The sequence below is a fragment of the Chrysemys picta genome, chromosome 9 (genome assembly GCF_011386835.1).
Source record: "Chrysemys picta bellii isolate R12L10 chromosome 9, ASM1138683v2, whole genome shotgun sequence".
Classification (NCBI taxonomy): Eukaryota; Metazoa; Chordata; order Testudines; family Emydidae; genus Chrysemys; species Chrysemys picta.
In genome coordinates this window covers 59,173,144-59,193,855 of record NC_088799.1, presented here as the reverse complement: position 1 = coordinate 59,193,855, position 20,712 = coordinate 59,173,144, and the positions used below count along the sequence as shown (strand labels likewise).

Genomic DNA, 20,712 nt, shown 5'->3' with positions numbered 1-20,712 from the left:
GAACGCAAGTCACAAAGTTCCAAGAAAGTGCCCTTATGCATGCGAAAGTTTCGCAGCCACTGGGAATCGTCCCACACCTGCAACACTATGCGGTCCCAGCAGTCTGTGCTTGTTTCCCGGGCCCAGAATCGGCGTTCCACGGCTATAACCTGCCCCATTAACAGCATGATCTCCAAAGCACCGGGTACCGCGGTTCGATAGAATTCCATGTCCATATCCTCATCACTCTCCTCGCCGCGCTGCCGTAGCCTGCTCCTCGCCGCCTGGTTTTCCAGGTTCTTGTTCAGCATAAACTGCACGATAAGGCGCGAGGTATTTACAATGTTCATGACTGCTGTCTTGAGCTGAGCGGGCTCCATGCTTGCTATAGTATGGCGTCTGCACTGTTCACCAAGGAAAAAGGTGCGAAACGGTTGTTTGCCGTTGCTTCCTGGAGAGGGGGGAGGATATACCCAGAACCACCCGCGACAATGTTTTTAGCCCCATCAGGCATTGGGATCTCAACCCAGAATTCCAATGGGCGGAGGAGACTGCGGGAACTATGGGATAGCTATGGGATAGCTACCCACAGTGCAACGCTCCGGAAATCGACACTAGCCCCGGTACATGGACGCACACCGCCGAATTAATGTGCTTAGTGTGGTTGCATACAATCGAATTTATACAACCTGTTTTCCAAATTTGAATTATATAAATTCGGATTAATCCTGTAGTGTAGACATACCCTTTGAAGGAGCCAGAATTTACCAATGTACATTGCTAAAGAGCCACAGTAAAATGTCATCAGTCCCCTCATCAGCTCCCCCACTCCCAGCACCTCTGCCCCATCAGCACCTCCCCCTCCATCCCCACACCTCCCGATCAGCTGTTTTGTGGCATGCAGGAGGCTCTGGGAGGGAGGGGGAGGAGCGAGGGCACAGCAGGGTCAGGGGAGGGGGCAGGAAGGGACAGAGTTGGGGGGCGGGCCTGTGGCAGAACCAGGGGTTGAGCAGTGAGCACCCCCCAGCACTTTGGAAAGTTGGCACCTGTAGCTCCCAGCCCCGAAGTTGGTGCCTATACAAGAAGCTGCATATTAACTTCTGAAGAGCTGCATGTGGCTCCGGAGCCACAGGTTGGCCACCCCTGATTTAGAATATGGAAAAGTACATGTCAAGCTCTCTTGCTCACACAAACAAGTTTGAAAATGTGACTCAGTCTCCACAGAGAACCACCCCATTTAAAAAAAAACAACAAAAAAAAACCCACACATGTGATTTTAAAGCCAAGCTTGTGAATTTTGGGGCCTGACTCACTTTTAGGTCTGGCTTGGGCTAATGATATTGTTACACAAATTATAATCACTCGCTGTTGTCTTGGGCTCCGCCCACCCAGAACCTGTTGTCTCTTAGGCTACGTCTTCACTACCCGCCTGAATCGGCGGGTAGAAATCGATCTCTCGGGGATCGAATTATCGTGTCTCATCGGGACGCGAAAATCGATCCCCGAATCGACGCTTGTACTCCACCAGCGCAGGTAGGAGTAAGCGCCGTCGACGGGGGAGCCACGGAGGTCGATTTGCTGCCGTCCTCACAGCGGGGTAAGTCGGCTCGGATACGTCAAATTCAGCTACACTATTCACGTAGCTGAATTTGCGTATCTTAAATTGAACCCCCCCCCCCCCCATAGTGCGGAGGTAGCCTTAGGGGCTGACTTTTTGTCAGATTAGCATACAGCACCTGGCATAATGGAGCCCTGATCCTTGAGAAGTTCTAGGCCCTACCCCAATACAAACATTAGTAACAGGAGCCGGCTGATGAATTAGGTATGCTGCTCTAAGGCCTGGTCTACACTACGACTTTAATTCGGATTTAGCAGCGTTAATTCGAATTAACCCTGCACCCGTCCACACAACGACGCCATTTAATTCGAAATAAAGGGCTCTTTAAATCGATTCCTGTACTCCACTCCGACAAGCGGAGTAGCGCCAAAATTGATTTTAGCATTTCGAATTAGGGTTAGTGTGGCCGCAATTCGATGGTATTGGCCTCCGGGAGCTATCCCACAGTGCACCATTGTGACCGCTCTGGACAGCAATCTGAACTCAGATGCACTGGCCAGGTAGACAGGAAAAGTCCCGCGAACATTTGAATTTCATTTCCTGTTTGCCCAGCGTGGAGAGAGCACAGGTGACCACAGATAGCTCATCAGCACAGGTAACCATGCAGGCCGATAATCGAAAAAGAGCACAAGCATGGAGCGTACGGGAGGTACTGGATCTGATCGCTATATGGGGAGAGGATTCAGTGCTAGCAGAACTTCGTTCTAAAAGACGAAATGCCAAAACTTTTGAAAAAATCTCCAAGGGCATGATGGAGAGAGGCCATAATAGGGACTCAGATCAGTGCCGCGTGAAAGTCAAGGAGCTCAGACAAGCCTATCAAAAAACAAAGGAGGCAAACGGTCGCTCCAGGTCAGAGCCGCGGACATGCCGCTTCTACGCCGAGCTGCATGCAATTCTAGGGGGGGCTGCCACCACCACCCCACCTGTGACCGTGGATTCTGGGTCGGGGATAGTCTCATCAGCTACACCTGAGGATTCTGCGGATGGGGAAGAGGAGGAGGAGAAGGAGGAGGAGGACGAGCTTGCAGAAAGCACCCAGCACTCCGTTCTCCCCAACAGCCAGGATCTTTTTCTCAGCCTGACTGAAGTACCCTCCCAACCCTCCAAGCCAGTATCCAAGACCATGACCCCATGGAAGGGACCTCAGGTGAGTTTACCTTTTAAAATATAAAACTTGTTTTAAAAGCAAGCGCTTTTTAATGATTACTTTGCCCTGAGGACTTGGGATGCATTCGCGGCCAGTACAGCTACTGGAAAAGTCTGTTAACGTGTCTGGGGATGGAGCGGAAATCCTCCAGGGACATCTCCATGAGGTACTCCAAAGCCTTGCACAAGGTTTCTGGGCAGTGCAGCCCTATTCCGTCCTCCATGGTAGGACACTTGACCACGCCATGCTTGCAGCAAGTAATCTGGTATCATTGCCTGACAAAGCCTGACAGCGTATGGTCCCGCTGTTTGCTGGCATTCAAGCAACATCCGTTCTTTATTTTGCTGTGTAATCCTCAGGAGAGTGATATCGCTCATGGTAACCTGGTTGAAATACGGGAACTTAATTAAGGGGACAGAGGTGGCCGTTCCTACTGGGCCGTTTGCCTGTGGCTGAAAAGAAATCCTTCCCTGCAGTTAGCCAAGCGGAGGGGGGGTAATTGGCCCTGAGCTTTTCGCGTTTGGCTAGCAGGGATCTTCCCTGTTACCAGCCACGCGGTGGGGGGAGGGGTACAGCGATCATCCCAGAGAATTCATGGAGGGAGGGGAGGGCGGGAGGGGTTAGTTTGGTTCCTGCAGGGATCTTCCCTGATACCAGCCAGGGGGTGGGATAAAACGATCATCCAGGGAATTGGATGGGGGGGGGTGGTTAGTCTGTTTTCTGCTGCTGCTGCTGAATGTTAACAGGAAAACCGCAGCACTCAACGGGCTTTGCTTGGTATGTGGGAAAGGAGGGCGCAGAAGCCGAAAGACAATGGCTTACCATGGCCGCATGCAAGCCGAATTCTGTTGCCCGGACCTGTGATCTCTAGCAGCAAAGCCACAGGCACTCAATATTAAGAGGCAAAATGCGACCTTGCACAGAAATCACGTGTGCTATGTAATGTGACTAGTGTTGGTCACCGTGAAAGTGTATAAGCATTGTTCTGCAAAATGTATCTTTTTTAAAAAATCTCTTTTTTCCCCCCCCCCAGCAGCTGCAAATTCTTCAAGCCTCCCTCCTCTGTCCCGAAGGCTATCACAGATAAGGCGTCGGAAAAAGACACGAGACGAGATGTTTGCAGAAATCATGGAATCCACCCACAGTGACAGAGCTCATCTGAATGAGTGGAAGGACACGGTTTCAAAGTATAGGAAAGAAGCCAGTGAACTTGAGGACAGGAGGAACCAACGTGAGGACATGAGGGACCAACGTGAGGAGAGGAGAGACGCTCGAGATGAGAGGTGGCGGCAGGAAGATCAGAGGAGGCAGGATGCAACGCTGGGGCTGCTGCGTGAGCAAACAGACATGCTCCGGCGTCTGGTGGAGCTTCAGGAACGGCAGCAGGAAAACAGAGTGCCGCTACAGCCCCTGTATAACCCCCCTCCCCATGTTCCATATCCTCCTCACCCAGATGTGTAAGAACCCGGGGGGGGGGGGGAGGGAGGCTCCGTACACCTTCCCATTCCACCCCAGTGGACAGCCCAAGCAAAAGGCTGTCATTTTTTTAACCTTTTTATAGTGGCCTTTTCCTTCCCGCCGATACTCCTCCCAAACCCCACCCAGGTTCCCTCCCTCTTTTTATAATCTATTAATAAAGAATAAATGATTTTTAAACGATAGTGACTTTATTTCCTTTGAAAGAAAGCTGGGGGAAGGGGGAGGGTGGGTTCCTTACAGAGAATGAGTCAATAAAGGCGGCGGGTTTTCATGAAGGAGAAACAAACAGATATTTCACACTGTAGCCTGGCCAGTCATGAAACTGGTTTTCAAAGCTTCTCTGATGCACAGCGCTTCCTGGTGTGCTCTTCTAATCGCCCTGGTGTCTGGCTGCGCATAATCAGCAGCCAGGCGATTTGCCTCAGCCTCCCACCCCGCCATAAAGGTCTCCCCCTTACTTTCACATAGATTGTGGAGCACACAGCAAGCAGAAATAACAACGGGGAGATTGATTTGGCTGAGGTCTGAGCAAGTCAGTAACGATCGCCAGCGACCTTTTAAACGGCCAAATGCACATTCTACCACCATTCTGCACTTGCTCAGCCTGTAGTTGAACAGCTCCTGACTCCCGTCCAGGCTGCCTGTGTATGGCTTCATGAGCCATGGCATTAAGGGGTAGGCTGGGTCCCCAAGAATAACTATTGGCATTTCAACATCCCCAACGGTTATTTTCTGGTCCGGAAAGTAAGTCCCTTGCTGCAGCCCTTTAAACAGGGTAGTGTTCCTGAAGACGCGAGCGTCATGAACCCTTCCCGGCCAGCCCTCGTTGATGTTGGTGAAACGTCCCTTGTGATCCACAAGTGCTTGCAGCACCATTGAAAAGTACCCCTTGCGGTTTATGTACTGGGTACCCTGGTGCTCCGGTGCCAAGATAGGGATGTGGGTTCCATCTATCGCCCCACCACAGTTAGGGAATCCCATTGCAGCAAAGCCATCCACTAGGACCTGCACATTTCCCAGAGTCACTACCTTTCGTAGCCGCACCTGAGTGATTGCTTTGGCTACTTGCATCACAGCAGCCCCCACAGTAGATTTGCCCACTCCAAATTGATTCCCGACTGACCGGTAGCTGTCTGGCGTTGCAAGCTTCCACAGGGCTATCGCCACGCGCTTCTCAACTGTGAGGGCTGTTCTCATCTTGGTATTCTGGCGTTTCAGGGCAGGGGACAGCAAGTCACAAAGTTCCATGAAAGTGCCCTTACGCATGCGAAAGTTCCGCAGCCACTGGGAATCATCCCACACCTGCAACACTATGCGGTCCCACCAGTCTGTGCTTGTTTCCCTTGCCCAGAATCGGCATTCCATGGATAGAACCTGCCCCATTAACAACATGATCTCCAAAGCACCGGGGCCCGCGGTTTGACAGAATTCTGTGTCCGTGTCCATGTCCTCATCACGCTTGTCGCTGCGCTGCCGCCGCCGCTGCCTCCTCGCCTCGTTTTTCTGGTCCTGGCTCAGCATAAACTCCACGAGAACGCGCGAGGTGTTTACAATGTTCATGACTGCTGTCTTGAGCTGAGCGGGCTCCATGCTTGCTGTGGTATGGAGTCTGCAGTGTTCACCCAGGAAAAAAGGCGTGAAATTGTTGTCTGCCGTCCGTTGCTTTCATGCAGGGAGGGAGGGAGGGGTGAGGCTGTACCCAGAACCACCTGCGACAATGTTTTTTGTCCCATCAAGCACTGGGATCTCACCCAGAATTCCAATGGGCGCGGGAGACTGCGGGAACTATGGGATAGCTATGGGATAGCTACCCACAGTGCAACGCTCCAGAAATCGACGCTAGCCCCAGTACTTGGACGCACACCGCCGAATTAATGTGCTTAGTGTGCCCGCATACATTCGACTTTATACAATCTGTTTCCCAAATTCGAATGATATAAATTCGGATTAATCCCGTAGTGTAGACATACCCTTACCCTAGCTATGCTTGCCTGTGGCTACAATGGCCTCTGGTTAAGATACACCTAAATATAGAGAGCAGGAGGCTCTACTGAGCCCGTTGGGGCTGGGATGGAGTTGTACAGCACCTAGCACAAAGAAGCCGCAGTCAGACTTGCACCCTAGGCACTACAGTAATACCACCACTCAAAGCTGCAAACTCCCTTTTGTCCCAAGCTATTACTCTTGGCCACAGCCTGTAGCTCTACCTCAGCAGTAGCCAACCCCACCCCCAACTCAGACTACGAGCAGCACGCTAGGATGCTCAGTCACTCTCCCCCACGCAGCTCACTCACAAACTACCCCGAGGGCTAGAAATGAAAACACAGACATGTTGGAAATAGAGGCATTTTATTCTAGCTTTTCAGGCTTCAGTCAGGTTTTGCCTTTTTTGGTTTTATTAGAAAAAAAAGACTAATGTTTACATGCATCTCAGCCCTCACCCCCTGAAAACAAAGGCGAGATCTAGGAAATGGAGTTTGAAAATGTTACATGGCTAAGTGTGAGAGTGCAACTGTGTTACGGTCAGTAAACCATTAAAGTGGAGTGCAGCTAGCAGCCCTTATGCTGGAACACTCTATCTACCTACTCAACTGGGTGTTACTTGGCCTCAGCTGGGTTTATAAGGCTTTAGCACTTCATGACATCTATGGAGGTGCAGCTCAGCTCCTGCTCTCTGGGCAGGAACTCTCCAAACGCAAATCCCACAATAAAAATGCAGCTAAACAGAAGCCCCACAACAGGAGACCTGATTCCTGGACTCCCACAATGGTGGCCTTATTGCCAGTATGTGTTAGGTGCCAAGTACGTCAAACTCTGCCTTCAGCAGTGGCTGAGCAGCACTTTCCCCTTGCAAAGGGAGCACAAGCATCCTGCATATGAACCATTTCAAATGGAGAGGCTCCCCCTTATACATTCACTGTAACCTTTTACAGTGGGTAAAAATCTCTGGCACTACGAGGAGCTGTTTTTTGACCATCACATTCTCCGATCACCCCCAGAGCAGCCTGCATAGTGCATACACTGTCAACTACTCCTAACTTTGAAAGGAACTTGAAGTGCATGAATGAGAACCAGTCACATCTATGGCATTCAACATCATTCTCTGACAATTAGAGAGCACCATTTAGTCTATGGGCTAAGTGTAACATATGCTTTTACTTCCCTATTTAGGGATATTTTATTACGTGAAGAGGGTGGGAGGGAAAGTGGTTTCTGGGCAGTGCAGATATTCTAGCCTCCCCTTCCCATGGAGCTGTAAGGAACCCCTACAGCGCACACAGCGCTAACACCCATGGCCTCAGATGTTCTGACGTTATTAAAAGATCAGATGAGGGAATTAGTTTGTGGCTGGGGGGCTGTGGGAGGAAAGAAGTTAAGATGGAAAAAAAGAAATGGACCACTTAGGAGATTTTTCTAGTGTTGTGTCCGTGCAATGAGGACAATCTACCCAATGCCCCCAGGGAGCATACACTTTGTTAAAGGCAAAGAAAATTAAGCTATCAGCTACTGTACAGGAAAACCATTTCACTCTGTTGGCCACAGTGCTGCCTTGGGAAGCCAGCAGAGAAATCCACACACTGCAAGAGATGTTTGCTCATGCACTGACCTGCTTTATGCGGCACTGACCTACTTTGGGGAGGGTTTAGGCTGTTAGATTAGGAAAGATCTATTGCAGATTCATAAAATACTTGAAGCCCCCAAAGAGCTCTGAAGCAGATACCATCACTAAGTGGTGAAACTCAGGATCTGGAGTCAGCAGCCAGCTGTCCAAGAGGTGAACACACCCCACCCAGGTACTGGTGATGCAAGGGAGGACCAGCACCACCATGGTCCACTGCTGCAGCGACCAGGAAGCAGTTAATTTACTGCTGGTTTCACCTGGAGAGATGAAAGGGGATGGGATGGGATGCAGATCCCACACCAACCAAGAAGAGTTAGCTACAGCTGAGAGCTAACAGCCCCACAGGGTTAGCTACTGCTGAGAGGTCTAACAGCCCCGCAAGGTTACATCTGCAGGGGGGGTCATACTTGGGGAGAACCTAAGATGGGCTAAGAGCTCATGTCAGGGTAGGCCCTTTCTCTAGGCAGATTCCAGACTGGGGATGGCGAAGGCTGCGGAGAGCCAGGCAGGGGCTGGGCAAAAGTTGCTGGGTTTGTATTTCAGCTGGTGTTAGGTTTTGCTGAGGGGCTCCTGGGTGAAGCCCAGAGTCACTGCTCTGACAAACAGAAGCCTGAAGAAGAGCCTGCGGGGCAGAAGACATTGTGTGCATTGCCATTATTCTATCAGATATAATTCGTTTGGGACAGAGATACCCTGGAAGAGGTGGAACTATAGTGTAGCCTGGCCAGAGGGCCACGGTCCCACTGAACCAGACCACTGAAGTCCAGAAGGGGGAGGCGGAGTCGCTGAAATGCCATGTCATGCCACAAGGGGGTGCTCCAGGACAGTGCGTCTGTGATAGAACACGGAGCATGTGAGCACCTCAATCAGCCTCTGAAATAGGGCCAGAGGGACCTGGCCTGGAATTTGGGAAGGGAAAGAAGCGTGGGGCTGGCACATCTGCTGGCAGCGACCCAGTGACAGCTGCAGATGGCTGTGCTACAACAGCAGCAATGGCACATTCAGGTGCTCCTCCTCCAACTATGGACAACCAGCAGGCACCACCATTTGCCACCCAACAGCAGTGGCACAAGGCTCAATACAAGCAGTAAGAAGCAGCCTGGGCAGCCCCATGAAGGCCTTTGTGACAGGAGAGGCTCAGGCTGCGTACTGTGATGTAAGGCAGAGCTGGCTGGCAAAGCCTGCCATTTTGAACAGGCTGGGACTGACTCTAGCAGCATATCAGCTCTGGTTTCGGGGCCAGTCCCTGCCCAGGGGGAGAGGGGGAGGAATCTCTGCCACAAGTAGTGGCACAATGCTTGCAGGACCTCGCGTCCTGGTGGCTGTGCCTTGACCAGCTCAGTAGAAAACTCATGGACCATGTGGTCCTGCAGCAGTTTCTACGGCTCCTGCCCTGAGGGGTCTGAAGTGGGGTAAGATGGTTCCAGCCTGCATCAGTAGGCGACATGAGAGCAGGCCAAAGCCTAGAGTTGCCAACCTGCCAGCACTGTCCTGGAGTCGCCAGGAATTAGAGATTATGTCATGTGATGAAACCTCCAGAAATACATCCAACCAAAATTGGCCACTCTACCAACGCCTGTTTTGAAGCCAAGAGGGCCACGCCTGAACGATGGGCCAGACTGGGAGTGTCCCAGCAGGGGAGACAGGTGGATGAGGTGTCCCAATGGGGGAGGTGCCAGGAAACTGAGGACGTTTTCTCCAGGGCACTCCAGATCTACCAGCCTTCCGGTCAGTCCCTCAGTCAAATGGAGCTCCTTTGGGGGCAGCCAAGGAAGTCAGTGTAGCAAGCCAGGATGCTTTAGGAGGGACTGTCGATTGATGGAGCACAGATACATGAATTATTTCACTGAAGTTTGTGGAGCAGGGTCCTCCCTGGATAAGGTTAAAAAGCTGCCAAACACAGGGCTACCTAAGGGGGAGGAGTGGCAGTAGATGTCCTGGTGGGTTCAGGGTGTGGTCAAATGCTAGGCTGAGGAAATGTGGACCAACACCTGCCAATGCACATCTCATGTCCAGGAAGAAAAGGAGAAGAGGGGTGTCCCACGACCGACTAGAGCTGGAGGTACAGGGCCAGGGGTGGCATATGCAGGTTGCAGCAGCCAAGACTCTCCCTCAGCCCGTGATCCTCGGGAGGGATTGGTGGGAATTCCCAACCCTGGTACAGAAGATGATGATGTAAAGGAAGGGAAGGGCTAGGGTGAACGAAGAGCTGCAGCCCAGGACTGCTGAGGCTGGGGAGGACTCAAAGGTGTTAGAAACCCAGCTGGAGACTGTTGAAGGAGGCCAGCCAACAGCCATGAGTCACCTGCAGATTCTGCCTGGGCAGCTGAAAGCCTGTAAGTGAGAGCGGGTGGAAACAGCTACTGCCTGGCAAGAGGTGATGGCCCAAGTGGCCAGACAAGAACCAGCCTCGGCGAAGGCAGAACACTGGAAGCAGCAGCAGCAGCTGGTATAGAAGCAGGTTTCCCTCTGGGTTGAGATGAGCACAGGGGAGTGAAGCCCACGCGAGAGGCTAAATAGCCTGCAACGAGGACTCAGACACTGCCTCAAATAAAACAGGGGAAGTGTGGGTGACTACCAACTCTCAGCAGCTTGCCAGAAGCTAGGTGAAAAGACTGAGGCCCTTACTGCAGAGGCACTGAATGGGACAGGGTGCAACCATATAGTTGCAATGGCAGAGAATGTGCAAAAGAAGCTGCTGGCATCGGAGCAGGCGCTGTGAAAGGGAGAACTGCTCTGGGAATTGGGAGGCCTTGGAGGATAGGGACTGTCTGCTCCGGACGATGAGCGAGTGTAAGGAGGAGCTGGACCGCCTTTGTGCCCAGGTCCTGCACCTCAGAGTGGAAACCATCTGTACCATGCTGGACACAGCCTTGAGGGGGTGCATAAGCCACACCCCACTATGAAGGGGCCCCACTTTGTTACACTTGCAGGGGGGCCAGGCTGGAGGAGGTCAGTGCCATGGAGGGAGGGAGAGCCAGGAGAGGTTGTCTGGAGGCCCTCTCTGCAGGAGCTGGGCAGGAGGAGTATGGTGGGAAAGGGCCAGGAGTGGAATTCATGCTTGTGGTGGGCCTTGGAAAGGGGGCAGGACTCCAGGGAGGCAGCCCTGGGGGTTGGCGGTAACTGTTTGGTAGAAGAGCGGAGCACCAGGGAGAACCTAAACTGGCTACAAGCTCAAACCGGGGCTGGGCACAAGTTGCTGGGTTTGTATTTTGCTGAGGGGTTCTGGGGGGAAGCTCAGAGTCACTGCTCTGGCAAACGAGTGAGACTGGAGAGGAGGCCGGGGGTGGAAGACTTGTTCATTGCCGGTATTCTGTCAGATAGGATTTATTGGTGACACTGATACCCCGGAAGAGGAGGAGCAACAGGGCAGCCTGGCCAGAGGGCCATGTCCCCACTGAAGTCCTGATGAGGAGAGAGAGGCGGAGTCACCAAAACACCATGCCAAGCCAGAAGGGGCACTCCAGGAGGGTGAGTCCACAACAGGCCTGATTGGCAGGAACACAGCACATCAAAGCCTGGCTAAACATGGTGTGGGATGGGGCTGGAGAGCAAGCCAAAAGTGCCTAGAGTCAGTGTTCTCTTTAATGGCTCCCAGCAGACGGGTAGAGTGGTTCAGGGTCTCGATACACCTGCCTTCCAAAGTGACTCTGCCTGGAATCTGAAAGCTTCACATCTCTGGGGGGCAGAGGAGCAGGGGGGGTCCAGACACAGGCTCCAACTTTTTTCTGCGCCGGTGGGTGCTCGCGCCCCTGGCCCTGCCCCCGGCCTGACTACACTCCTGCCCCCAAAGTCCCCGCCCTAACTCTGCCTCTGTGCCCCTCCCCAAATACCCGCCCCGGCCCCGCCTCCTCCCCCAAGTGCGCCACGTTCCCCCTCCTTCCCAGACTTGCCCGGGGCAAGCGCTGGGAGGGAGGGGGGGAGAAGCAGGACGCAGCAGCGTGCTCAGGAGAGGAGGCAGAGGCGACCTGGGTCAGGGTGGGGAGCTGCCAGTGCGTGCAGAGCACCCACCAATTTTTCCCTGTGGGTGCTCCAGCCCTGGAGGACCCATGGAGTCGGCGCCAATGGGTCCAGACTGCACTGTGGGAAGAAGCCCGTGGGACTAACGGGCAGGGACTAGGTTTACGTTGCTCAGCAAGTTAATGCCAGCAGGGTCTGCTCTGGGCCCAAGCCCCTACGACAACAGGGTAAGCTACTGTTCAGTTTATAAAACCCTCCTTCAAAATTCAACACACATTTGGGGCTAGAGCAGCAAGAGCCTGTTCAAAACCCAAAACACAATAGAGGGAAACCAGTGAGGTGAGACCAGCCTGAGCACCATAGTGTGCATCTGCAGAGCCCTCCCCCATTCACCACCTCACTGAGTGAAACCTACCCCAAGCTTTGACTTATAATGCACATACAGACACCCCAGAGCCAAGCAGGGATCAAACCCCGGGACCCTCAGCACAGGCCTCTCACATGTGAATCCGGTCCTGGGTTCAGTGTCAGGGAAGAGCTGGGATGGCTGTATGCAAACACAGCCATGGTTTAATCACACAAACATGCTCTCCTGAAACATCACTTGGCATCAGCAGAGACACGCTCCCCTGCTGAGAACAGTTATTGCAGCAGAGTGTTTTTTTCCCCAGGGTGAAGCTAGGAAATGGTAGGTTCCACCCCTGAATTCAACAAGTTGTCATGGCATGGAGACAGTCTACCAGCAAGCTAGCTTAACGCCTGCCTTTGACTCCTAAAAGGTAATCCAAGGCAGTTTGTAAACTCCAGCTGCAAGCCCAAATGGGTCTATTGCATGGTACAGCCACTGCTGGGGAGGAACTCCTCCACATATGTTGCCACTGCTCTGGAGAGGTAGGTCATGGTGCCAAACCTGCCACTAGGGGCACTGTCATACAGCAAGGTACAGATGCCTGTGGCGGGATCTTTCTCCAGCATGTTGTCATCAGCGCCCAGTGCTTTCTGTGTGGGTGAGGAGTGGGGAAAAGGAGAGAAGGGAGTTATTAGCCACCAGTGCACCCCCAAGTGCCACATCACTTCCACCCCTCACTCACAGCCTGAGCCAATCCTGCCTACACTCCAGCAGGCACCCCCAGCACCCCCATTTCCACAGCCCAAACCCTGCCACCACTGCCTCCTCTCCACCCTCATCACCATCGGTAGAAATATGTCCTGGATTTCGGGGAATCTGATTATTCCCTGGAGGTGACACGTAAAATTGCTCTTAACCATCAGGGCTTGGGTCTCAAATGGACACTCAGTAGAAGCCTCTGACTGCACTGCTGCTGCAAGTTCTCTGTGCCATGACCCACATGTGCTAAGGAACGTATGACATGCATGCTTGCCACCACAGCCCCGCACAGTCCAAGGCCAGGTTCGTCTCACTCATTCCCTCTGGCAGAGGGCAGGTTCCATACCTGTTCTTCACAGAATAAGTCATTTGCTATGTGCACAATCTTTTCCACTGCAATGATGCCCCCAATGCTGTGTATTTCCACATCTGCCAGCATGGTCAGGACAAGGATGGCTTCTACCAGGAGCTGCCTATATTCTGGCTGTGGGACACGGTTCAAGACAGACTCCACATGGACTGAAAACTTGATCTCCCCAGGAGTCATCTGTGAGAACCAAAAGCCTATTAATATACATGCAGGTGTGTCCCATGTTCCAGTGAACCCCACAACCCTCTCAGCGCACGCCCAGCCCAGCACCCGCAATCTAGCGCTTTGTAGCATTTCATAGCAGGCAGCAAATCGCTCAGTATCCTTAGCCCCGTTGTGTAGGTGGATGAACAGAAGCACAGAGAGGGAAAGTGCCTTGCCCAGGGTTCCCCAGCAAGTCAGTGGGATGGAACCTAGGAGCCTGGATTCTAAGCGCCTCCCTCTATAAGGGACATGTCGGTGCAGGGGTGATGTGCTGACAGAGCAACTGGCTGACTGAGGCTGGTGGGACCTCTGAGTTCAGGAGCACTGAAGATTGTGCTTCACAGAGTACTCCTGGGGGAATTCTATGCTACTGTGTGCATGCATAATTAATGAGCCATGCATATTTTTATTTTTTTGCGCAAGAAAAAAAGCTTCTGCTGAAATGTTGCTGCAGTTCTGCCTTTTGCCCACCAGAGGACTCTGTGGCAATAGAACAAAGCAGCAGCTCCCAGCCAGCGAGGGAAAGAGAGAGCCTTCAGTGCCCGTCAGGCCAGGTCAGGAGGCGGGCTATGAGGAGACAGACACCATGGGGTGCTGGTGGGAGAGGGGCAGACAGGGGCTCTTAAGGGCTAGTGGTGGTGGACAGACTGAGGCAGGGGCTGAATGGGAGTGGAGGCACAGGGCTACAGGGGGGAGGCAGGGGCAGCTCTATGCATTTTGTCGCCCCAAGCGTGGCAATCAGGTGGCTATCGGTGGCGCGCCTGCGGGAGGTCCGCTGGTAACGCGGATTCGGCGGCATGCCTGCGGGAGGTCCGTCAGTCCCACGGCTTCGGCGTACCCGCCACCGAATTGCCGCCGAAGGCGCGGGACCGGCAGACCTCCTGCAGGCATGCCGCCGAAGGCTCCCTGACTGCTGCCCCCACAGCGACCGGCAAGCCGTCCCCTGCGGCTTGCCACCCCAGGGACGCGCTTGGTGCACTGGTGCCTGGAGCCACCCCTGCATATAGGGACGGTGGTTGGGTGGGGGCACAGAGACACATGGGGACAGGGGAGGGGCTGGGGAGGGTGTACAGGGCCACACAGGGACTGGGAAGGGTGTACAGGGCCACATGAGGATGGGGGAGAGTAGGTGTCTGATTGGGGGTGGAGGGACATGTGGACAGGGGGTGAAAGGATAGATAGGGGTGCAGGAACACATAGGGACGGGGCAGATGTGCCTGACTGAATGGGAGCGGCTAGGGGTCAGCCAGGGTCTGCATGGGGGAAGCTCCCTAACAATCCCTCCCGCCTCCTATACTTTTCCCACCCATACCCAACAGCCCTCCAAGTTCACACCCAGGCTCCTTCCCAGCAATTTACTTCCCTCTCCCTCAGCTGCTCCATTACCCCTGACTCCCACAGGCCTTTTCACTGCTTCTGAGGGGTGTGGGAAATACGGTTCTGTATTGTAGTTTAAATGAATTATTACTTAGAATTCTGTATTAATATGGCTAGTGAGGAATCTATTTGTCAAAGGATTCAGGAAATGTTTTTTTTGTTATCTATATTGTTACAGACATACTTGCTGACAGGTATTTTGAAATAAATGACCAAAAATAATGGAAACTGGTGTGATTATATTGTGTTATTTTGACAAATAAAATATGCAGAATTGTGCAGAATTTTAAAATATCGTGCACAGAATTTTTAATTTTTTGGCACAGAATTCCCCCAGTAGTAACAGAGCAGCCAGTCGCAATGTGGGAGAAGCCATCGCAGACTGGCTCATGACACGGCAAAGCCACTCAACCTCAGCTCCATGCCTGAGAGCAGGCGCTTGACCAGCCCAGAGGCTCAGAACTGTTGGGAGTTGCTGGGCCTTCTCTCACCCATGTGGGGAAAACAGCAGTCAAGACCCTGCTGCTCCACAGTCAAAAGGGGGAGGAAACAGCGAGATACTCTCACCAATCAGGAGGGGGAACAGTCAGACAAGTTGGCGGGGGATTGTTTAGAGCCCCAATGAGGGGATGGTGGGGGAAAAGGGAGAAGGGCTGATGTTCTGGGAGAGCCAGGCCCTGTTTAGTCCTCCCTGGAGATGAAAGGAGATGGGCAGGAAGGGAGAATAAGAGGTGCATTATGCAAATACTTGCAGGGTGGGGAGGTAAGTGAGAAAGAGGCGGAGTGGTAGCAACACCTACATTAGAGGTACCTGATGCTTCTCATTCTAACCATTCTCAATTGCTTTGCAAACTGAAAAACAATTCTCCAGGCTGCCCTTTCCACGTGAGTTCTCTGCCTGAGCCGGATTTATTTTGGGGGTTGGGAGGAAGAGGAGGACAATGGAGTTAGAACAAAGACAGTCTGGCTGTTTGAGAATAAGGCGGGGGAAAGGACAGTTTTGTTAGCAGTAAAATAATCATTCTAATTCTTGTGGTACGGGCAGCCTTAATTCTGGCACATCCTAACCTCGGAACACCCAAGTGCCTGAATTTGCAACCTTAACACTTTTGACATTATTTCACACACACACACACACACACACACACACACACACACACACACACACACACACACACACACACACACACACACACACACACACACACACACACACACACTTCCCCATGGATCTACCCTCATAAGATCAGTTGATACCCCTGCTCCCAAAGCTCTTACCTCTTTGGTTGTTGAGGCTGGAAGGACAAAGCCCTCCACAGAGAGGCCATGGCACTGTAGAATAAGACCAAGGGTTAGAGGTTGCAGCCCGGACAGGCCCCTGTTCACTGTCCTGGATCCCCCCCACTGGAGTGCAGAGCATGCAGCCTTGAGAAATGCAGTTAGCACCCAGATGTGGTGGACACATGGTAAAGTTCAGGGTTTTTCTACACGGTAAGGGGACTTGAAACAACAATTGCAGTTGTAACTCACCCCCTAGCTATTTCAGCTGGAGTCCGGGCATGGGCACACACTGCGGTACAAGTGCCTTCAAATCAGTTTGGTTAAGTTGGATAAGGTTCTCCCAAGATACAGGCTTTTTACTGAAGGATAAAGCCCTTTTACTGAAAGCGAGTGTCCAGACCCAGGCGTCCAGCAGAATGATGAAGGGGTGGATTGCAACAATCCCTTTGCTTCCATTTACCACGTAGACAAGCCCCAAGTTTGGTGCTGTATGTCTTACATTTGTGCCCTGCTGTATGACCGCACCTCTAGTTGGCAGGTTTGGTACCATGACCTACCACTCCAGACTGGCAGCTATGTCTGTGCAGGAATTCCTCCCCAGCACCGCCTGCACCAGGCAGTAAACCCATCTGGGCTTCTAGCTGCAGTTTACAAACAGCAGAGGGGCAAATCTGGGCTGTCCTGGCTAATGCAGGGGGTCACATGTGCCCCTGCAGTCCCTGAACAAGAGAGTCACAAACTGCCCCCCTCTGTCAACACAGAGATGAAACAGGCCCTTTACACCTATGCAGCCCTGGGAACAGGATTTAGCTGCAAAGCCAGCCAACAGGGCGGGGCTCCCAGCAGTAATAAAAAGCACCTTACTTTATGGGGCCCAAACCTGGGCTTTTGTCATAGAGCTCCCAAGCAAACCCTGGGAACTGGCATGGCTGGCAGCTATTGGAATAGGCCCTCAAAGGCAGGGATAGGGTAGTTGCTCAGCTGGCTAGAACGCACAACGATGAGGTGTGTGCGCTGCTGATGGATCGTCCCCATGACATGAAAACACTGGCCAAGGCGATCCAGGTGCATGGATGTGCGCTCAGGCACTCACACATACACGCATGCACACGTGGAAGAGACAGCTGAACAATGGCAGCATGAGACCAGCTCACCTTCTGCAGGATTTTCCAGACCTTCTGGTAGAAGCCCACCGGGACTCTGTTGAGTGCTCCGTCCAGCCGCCTTCTCCGCTGCCACTGGCCATGGCGGCCGTCTCTGGAGACCTGATCTTCCAGCATGCTAGCGAAGGATCCCCCAGCAGGCAAGATGGAGCGTCCAGAACTCTGAGAACAAAAACAGAGTTACAGTAAAGGCAACAGGACCAGGATGAAGCACTAGAGAGAGCACCTCCCTAGCTTGTGGAGCTCTAACTGCAGAGAAGCACTTGGCTCTGTTCCCCCTGGGCTGTGATCTCAGCAGCTCTCAAGCTACACAAGAAGGATCAGGACGGGCTAGTACCTGAAGGGGAGACCAAGGAACACAATTCAGTAGAGGACACTTCCTCTCCCAACCAGGACACACAATATGGGCTAGGACACACAGAACGCTGTCTGATGAGACAAAGCCACTTGTGGCCACTAGAGATCCCCTGGCAATCTCTGCCCAAGTCAAGACATTAGTCCAGTGCCCTGGGGACAATCCAGAGGGGGTTATTATATTCCACCTTTCTAGAGCCACAGTTACATGTGGAGATGGAATTCTCCATTTCCACAGCTGGCCTTGCAGTTTGCAAGCACCACCTTGCCTTTTGGTTCCACCATCAAGCCTGGGCTGGGGAGACTGACCAGACAGCACTATTTCCTCCTGGCCTGTTTCCTCAGGAGAGATACATTACCCCAAAGTGTCAGAGCCTGCCTTGAAAGAGTATTCCCAAGTGGCTGTGTGCCTAGCTTGTGCTTAATGCTGCCGCAGCGGACTTCCTTTCCTAAATGGTGTGTAGCTTTCCTAGCCACTGCCAACGGGCTGCTGTATTCCACTCCAGAGGTGGCTGCATTCCACCCCAGGGTGAAGAGATTCCTGCCTCTAGCTAGCAAAATGCTCTGGGACCTGCGAGGACAGACACGCTGCATGTGTAAACATAAGATGCACATTACCAGAGGAGATCCTGAATCCATCTCCAGAGAGTGGAAGCCACAGGACTAGAGAGGAGAAGAGAGACAGTCAAAGCCTGATGCAATGGAGCAGGCAGCAGAAGCATTAGCAGAAGCAGGGGCAAAGCTTGGGGTCATTCATTCAGTGTCTATCCCAGGTGATTGTGGCTAGCCAGAGACTTTAGAGCCAGTTTAGGAAGTTGCACCACAGAGTTTCACATTAAACCAAAGCTGGAAGAGGGCATACCAGGGCAGGAGATTAAAGAGCCAGGTTGGTGTCTGGAGAGGCTGGTTAAACACTTTAGTGTTTACAAGATGACACACTGCACAGTGTGAAATCCAAGCAGAAGGCTCCCCTTCCAGAATTACCATGCCAGACTGTGGCTTTAGGACACGGTAGCTACAGGTTGGGCACTGTCAGCCCCTCAGCCTGGTTAGAATCTAGCAGGGAGGAGGTGGTCCTGGAGGTTTAGATCTACTCAGGCACAGAAGCTTACAGTACCCCAACTAGAGGCCATTTAAGGTGGGGCCTGGAGAGAGCCAGTGAGCTCATCACATCTGCACTGCAGTAGTAGCTAGCTAGTTCCAGAGTGTCAGCCTGGGAGTGCACAGGAGGAGGCAGTGGATTCAGAGGGAGCCATGTTCCCTACTGCTCTATCAGGCAGCTGGGAAGGGAGAGCAGAAGTTGATTTGCCTAGTGGGGTTATTTGACCATTTTCGGCACTAGACAGGAGCCCTGCAGTGTGATTAGGGGCAGCAATACAGCTGTGCTGCATTCCACAGCGCAAGGCAGAGTCTGGCTGGTGGGCACAGCGTAGTTAGCTACAAGACATGCTGCCTGCTTAGCTTCACTGCAGACTCCTGACCCAGTGTGTTCTAGCAGGTCAAACATCCGTGGTTATGCAGACAGGCCCAGTCTGTCCTACAGCATGGAACGAAGCACCATCATTCGGGTTCTGTTCTGTGTCTCCCCACCCCTTCTCCCACTGTGGGCCAGGCCTGCATTGCTAAGACAGCTGGGTAAGACTAGTGGGCTTCTCTGGCACAAAGCTTCTCCCCTGGAGTGGTTCTGGGAAGAGCTTTGAGAAGAAAAGAGGGTAAGAGGCCTGCTGAGTGTTCCTCACCGTTGATCCTCCAGAACTGCATACTATGGTACATCCAATGTTCCTATTCCTCTCCCAGCCCCACCAGAACCTGAGTACACTGACCTCTGGCCAGAGAACCACAGGAATTCCCAGACTGGGTTCCAGAATGGCAATGCTATTAGTCTGGGTTAGAGAGACCCAACACTGGATCCCATCCGCTCTTCACAGCTTCCCAGGCAACAAGTCACCGCCAGTCGAGAGCTCAAGGAACACAAGATACAGTCACAACCCCACCCAAGAGCCTCTTGCTCACAGCACTGGACTGTAGTTTGCTGGTTAGTCATTTCAAGTGACCCAACTGTAGCTCACGGTACCTCCAGCCGGAGAGCTGAGCCCCAAACCCTAAGCTGTCAGAGGGGAAGCCAGCTCACTTGCTACGGCTTGAAACAAGCCCGTTAGCTCATGCATGCTCAGAAGCTTTCTGGGTGCGCAAGGTTGCTGAAGTAAGCTAAGGCTTGAAGGGAACACTGGTGGTTTCACCTTACTCTCCCTCAGAGACTGCCTATGTTTATCCAGTTGCTGAAAGATAAAAAGGAGATCACAATACAGACAATGTGATTGGGGCAGCAATACTGCTGTGCTGCATTCCACCGCCCAAGGAAGAGTCTGGCTGGTGACCACAGTGCAGTTAGCTACACAACTTACATCTCCGTTCCCTTCCACCCCCTTCACTCCGAGGCCTGCGTCTCTGTCTAAGGTACTTCCATGGCCCTCCTCAGAACGTCTCCATCGCTAACCACAGGGTAGGGCTATATCCCCATTGTACACATGGGGAACTGAGTGATTTTCTCTGGCAGAGCAAGGAATGGAATCTGGGTGTCCTGTGGCTCAGTGCCCTAACCAGTGGGCCGTCCTTCCTCTTACGAGCCCAGCTTCACCACCAGTCCTCATGGCTTTTCCACTTACATACAAAGAGCAGATTGTTGCATCAGAACCACCTGCATGTTTGCTCGTTTGACTTCTCCTCTTAATCTAAGGGTCTATCTACATGTGAAAGGCCATCCAGAGGTTTGCATTGACAAGCTTATTTCAGTTTAACTTAAGTCTGTTCCCCACCAGCTTAAGCCAAACTGAAATCCACAAGTGGATGTGTGGATGCACACACCAGTGCACTTAACATTGGTCCAGATTCACACCTCGGGCTAACCTGGCTTTCCACACAAACAAGCCCTACAACAGAGTCACCAGGGGAGCACATGTTGTGTGCCGTCCCTCACCCTTTGTGACAACCTGCTCGCACAGGAGCACAGCAGGCTGCCAGGCTGCTGAGTTCGGAGTACACAGAAG

At 52.6% G+C, this 20,712-nt stretch overlaps 1 protein-coding gene across 6 annotated transcripts in view; it reads right to left on the bottom strand.

Annotated features, from left to right (window-relative positions):
* Window positions 1-6,558: 6,558 nt before the first annotated feature.
* Window positions 6,559-20,712, bottom strand: part of PHKA1 (phosphorylase kinase regulatory subunit alpha 1) — an 81,349-nt gene continuing 67,195 nt past the window's right edge. For 3 of the 6 annotated variants that reach the window (XM_024111577.3, XM_024111579.3, XM_042858732.2), the window contains 6 exons: window positions 19,906-19,944; window positions 18,284-18,328; window positions 17,303-17,473; window positions 16,146-16,199; window positions 13,263-13,463; window positions 6,559-12,807 (listed from right to left, as the gene is read on the bottom strand). In XM_024111577.3, coding sequence (XP_023967345.2) covers window positions 12,634-12,807; window positions 13,263-13,463; window positions 16,146-16,199; window positions 17,303-17,473; window positions 18,284-18,328; window positions 19,906-19,944 — 684 coding nt within the window. In that variant the 3' untranslated portion in view covers window positions 6,559-12,633. The remainder of the gene's footprint in view (window positions 12,808-13,262; window positions 13,464-16,145; window positions 16,200-17,302; window positions 17,474-18,283; window positions 18,329-19,905; window positions 19,945-20,712) is intronic. The other 3 variants (XM_005279172.4, XM_005279173.4, XM_005279171.4) reach the window with 2 other exon arrangements.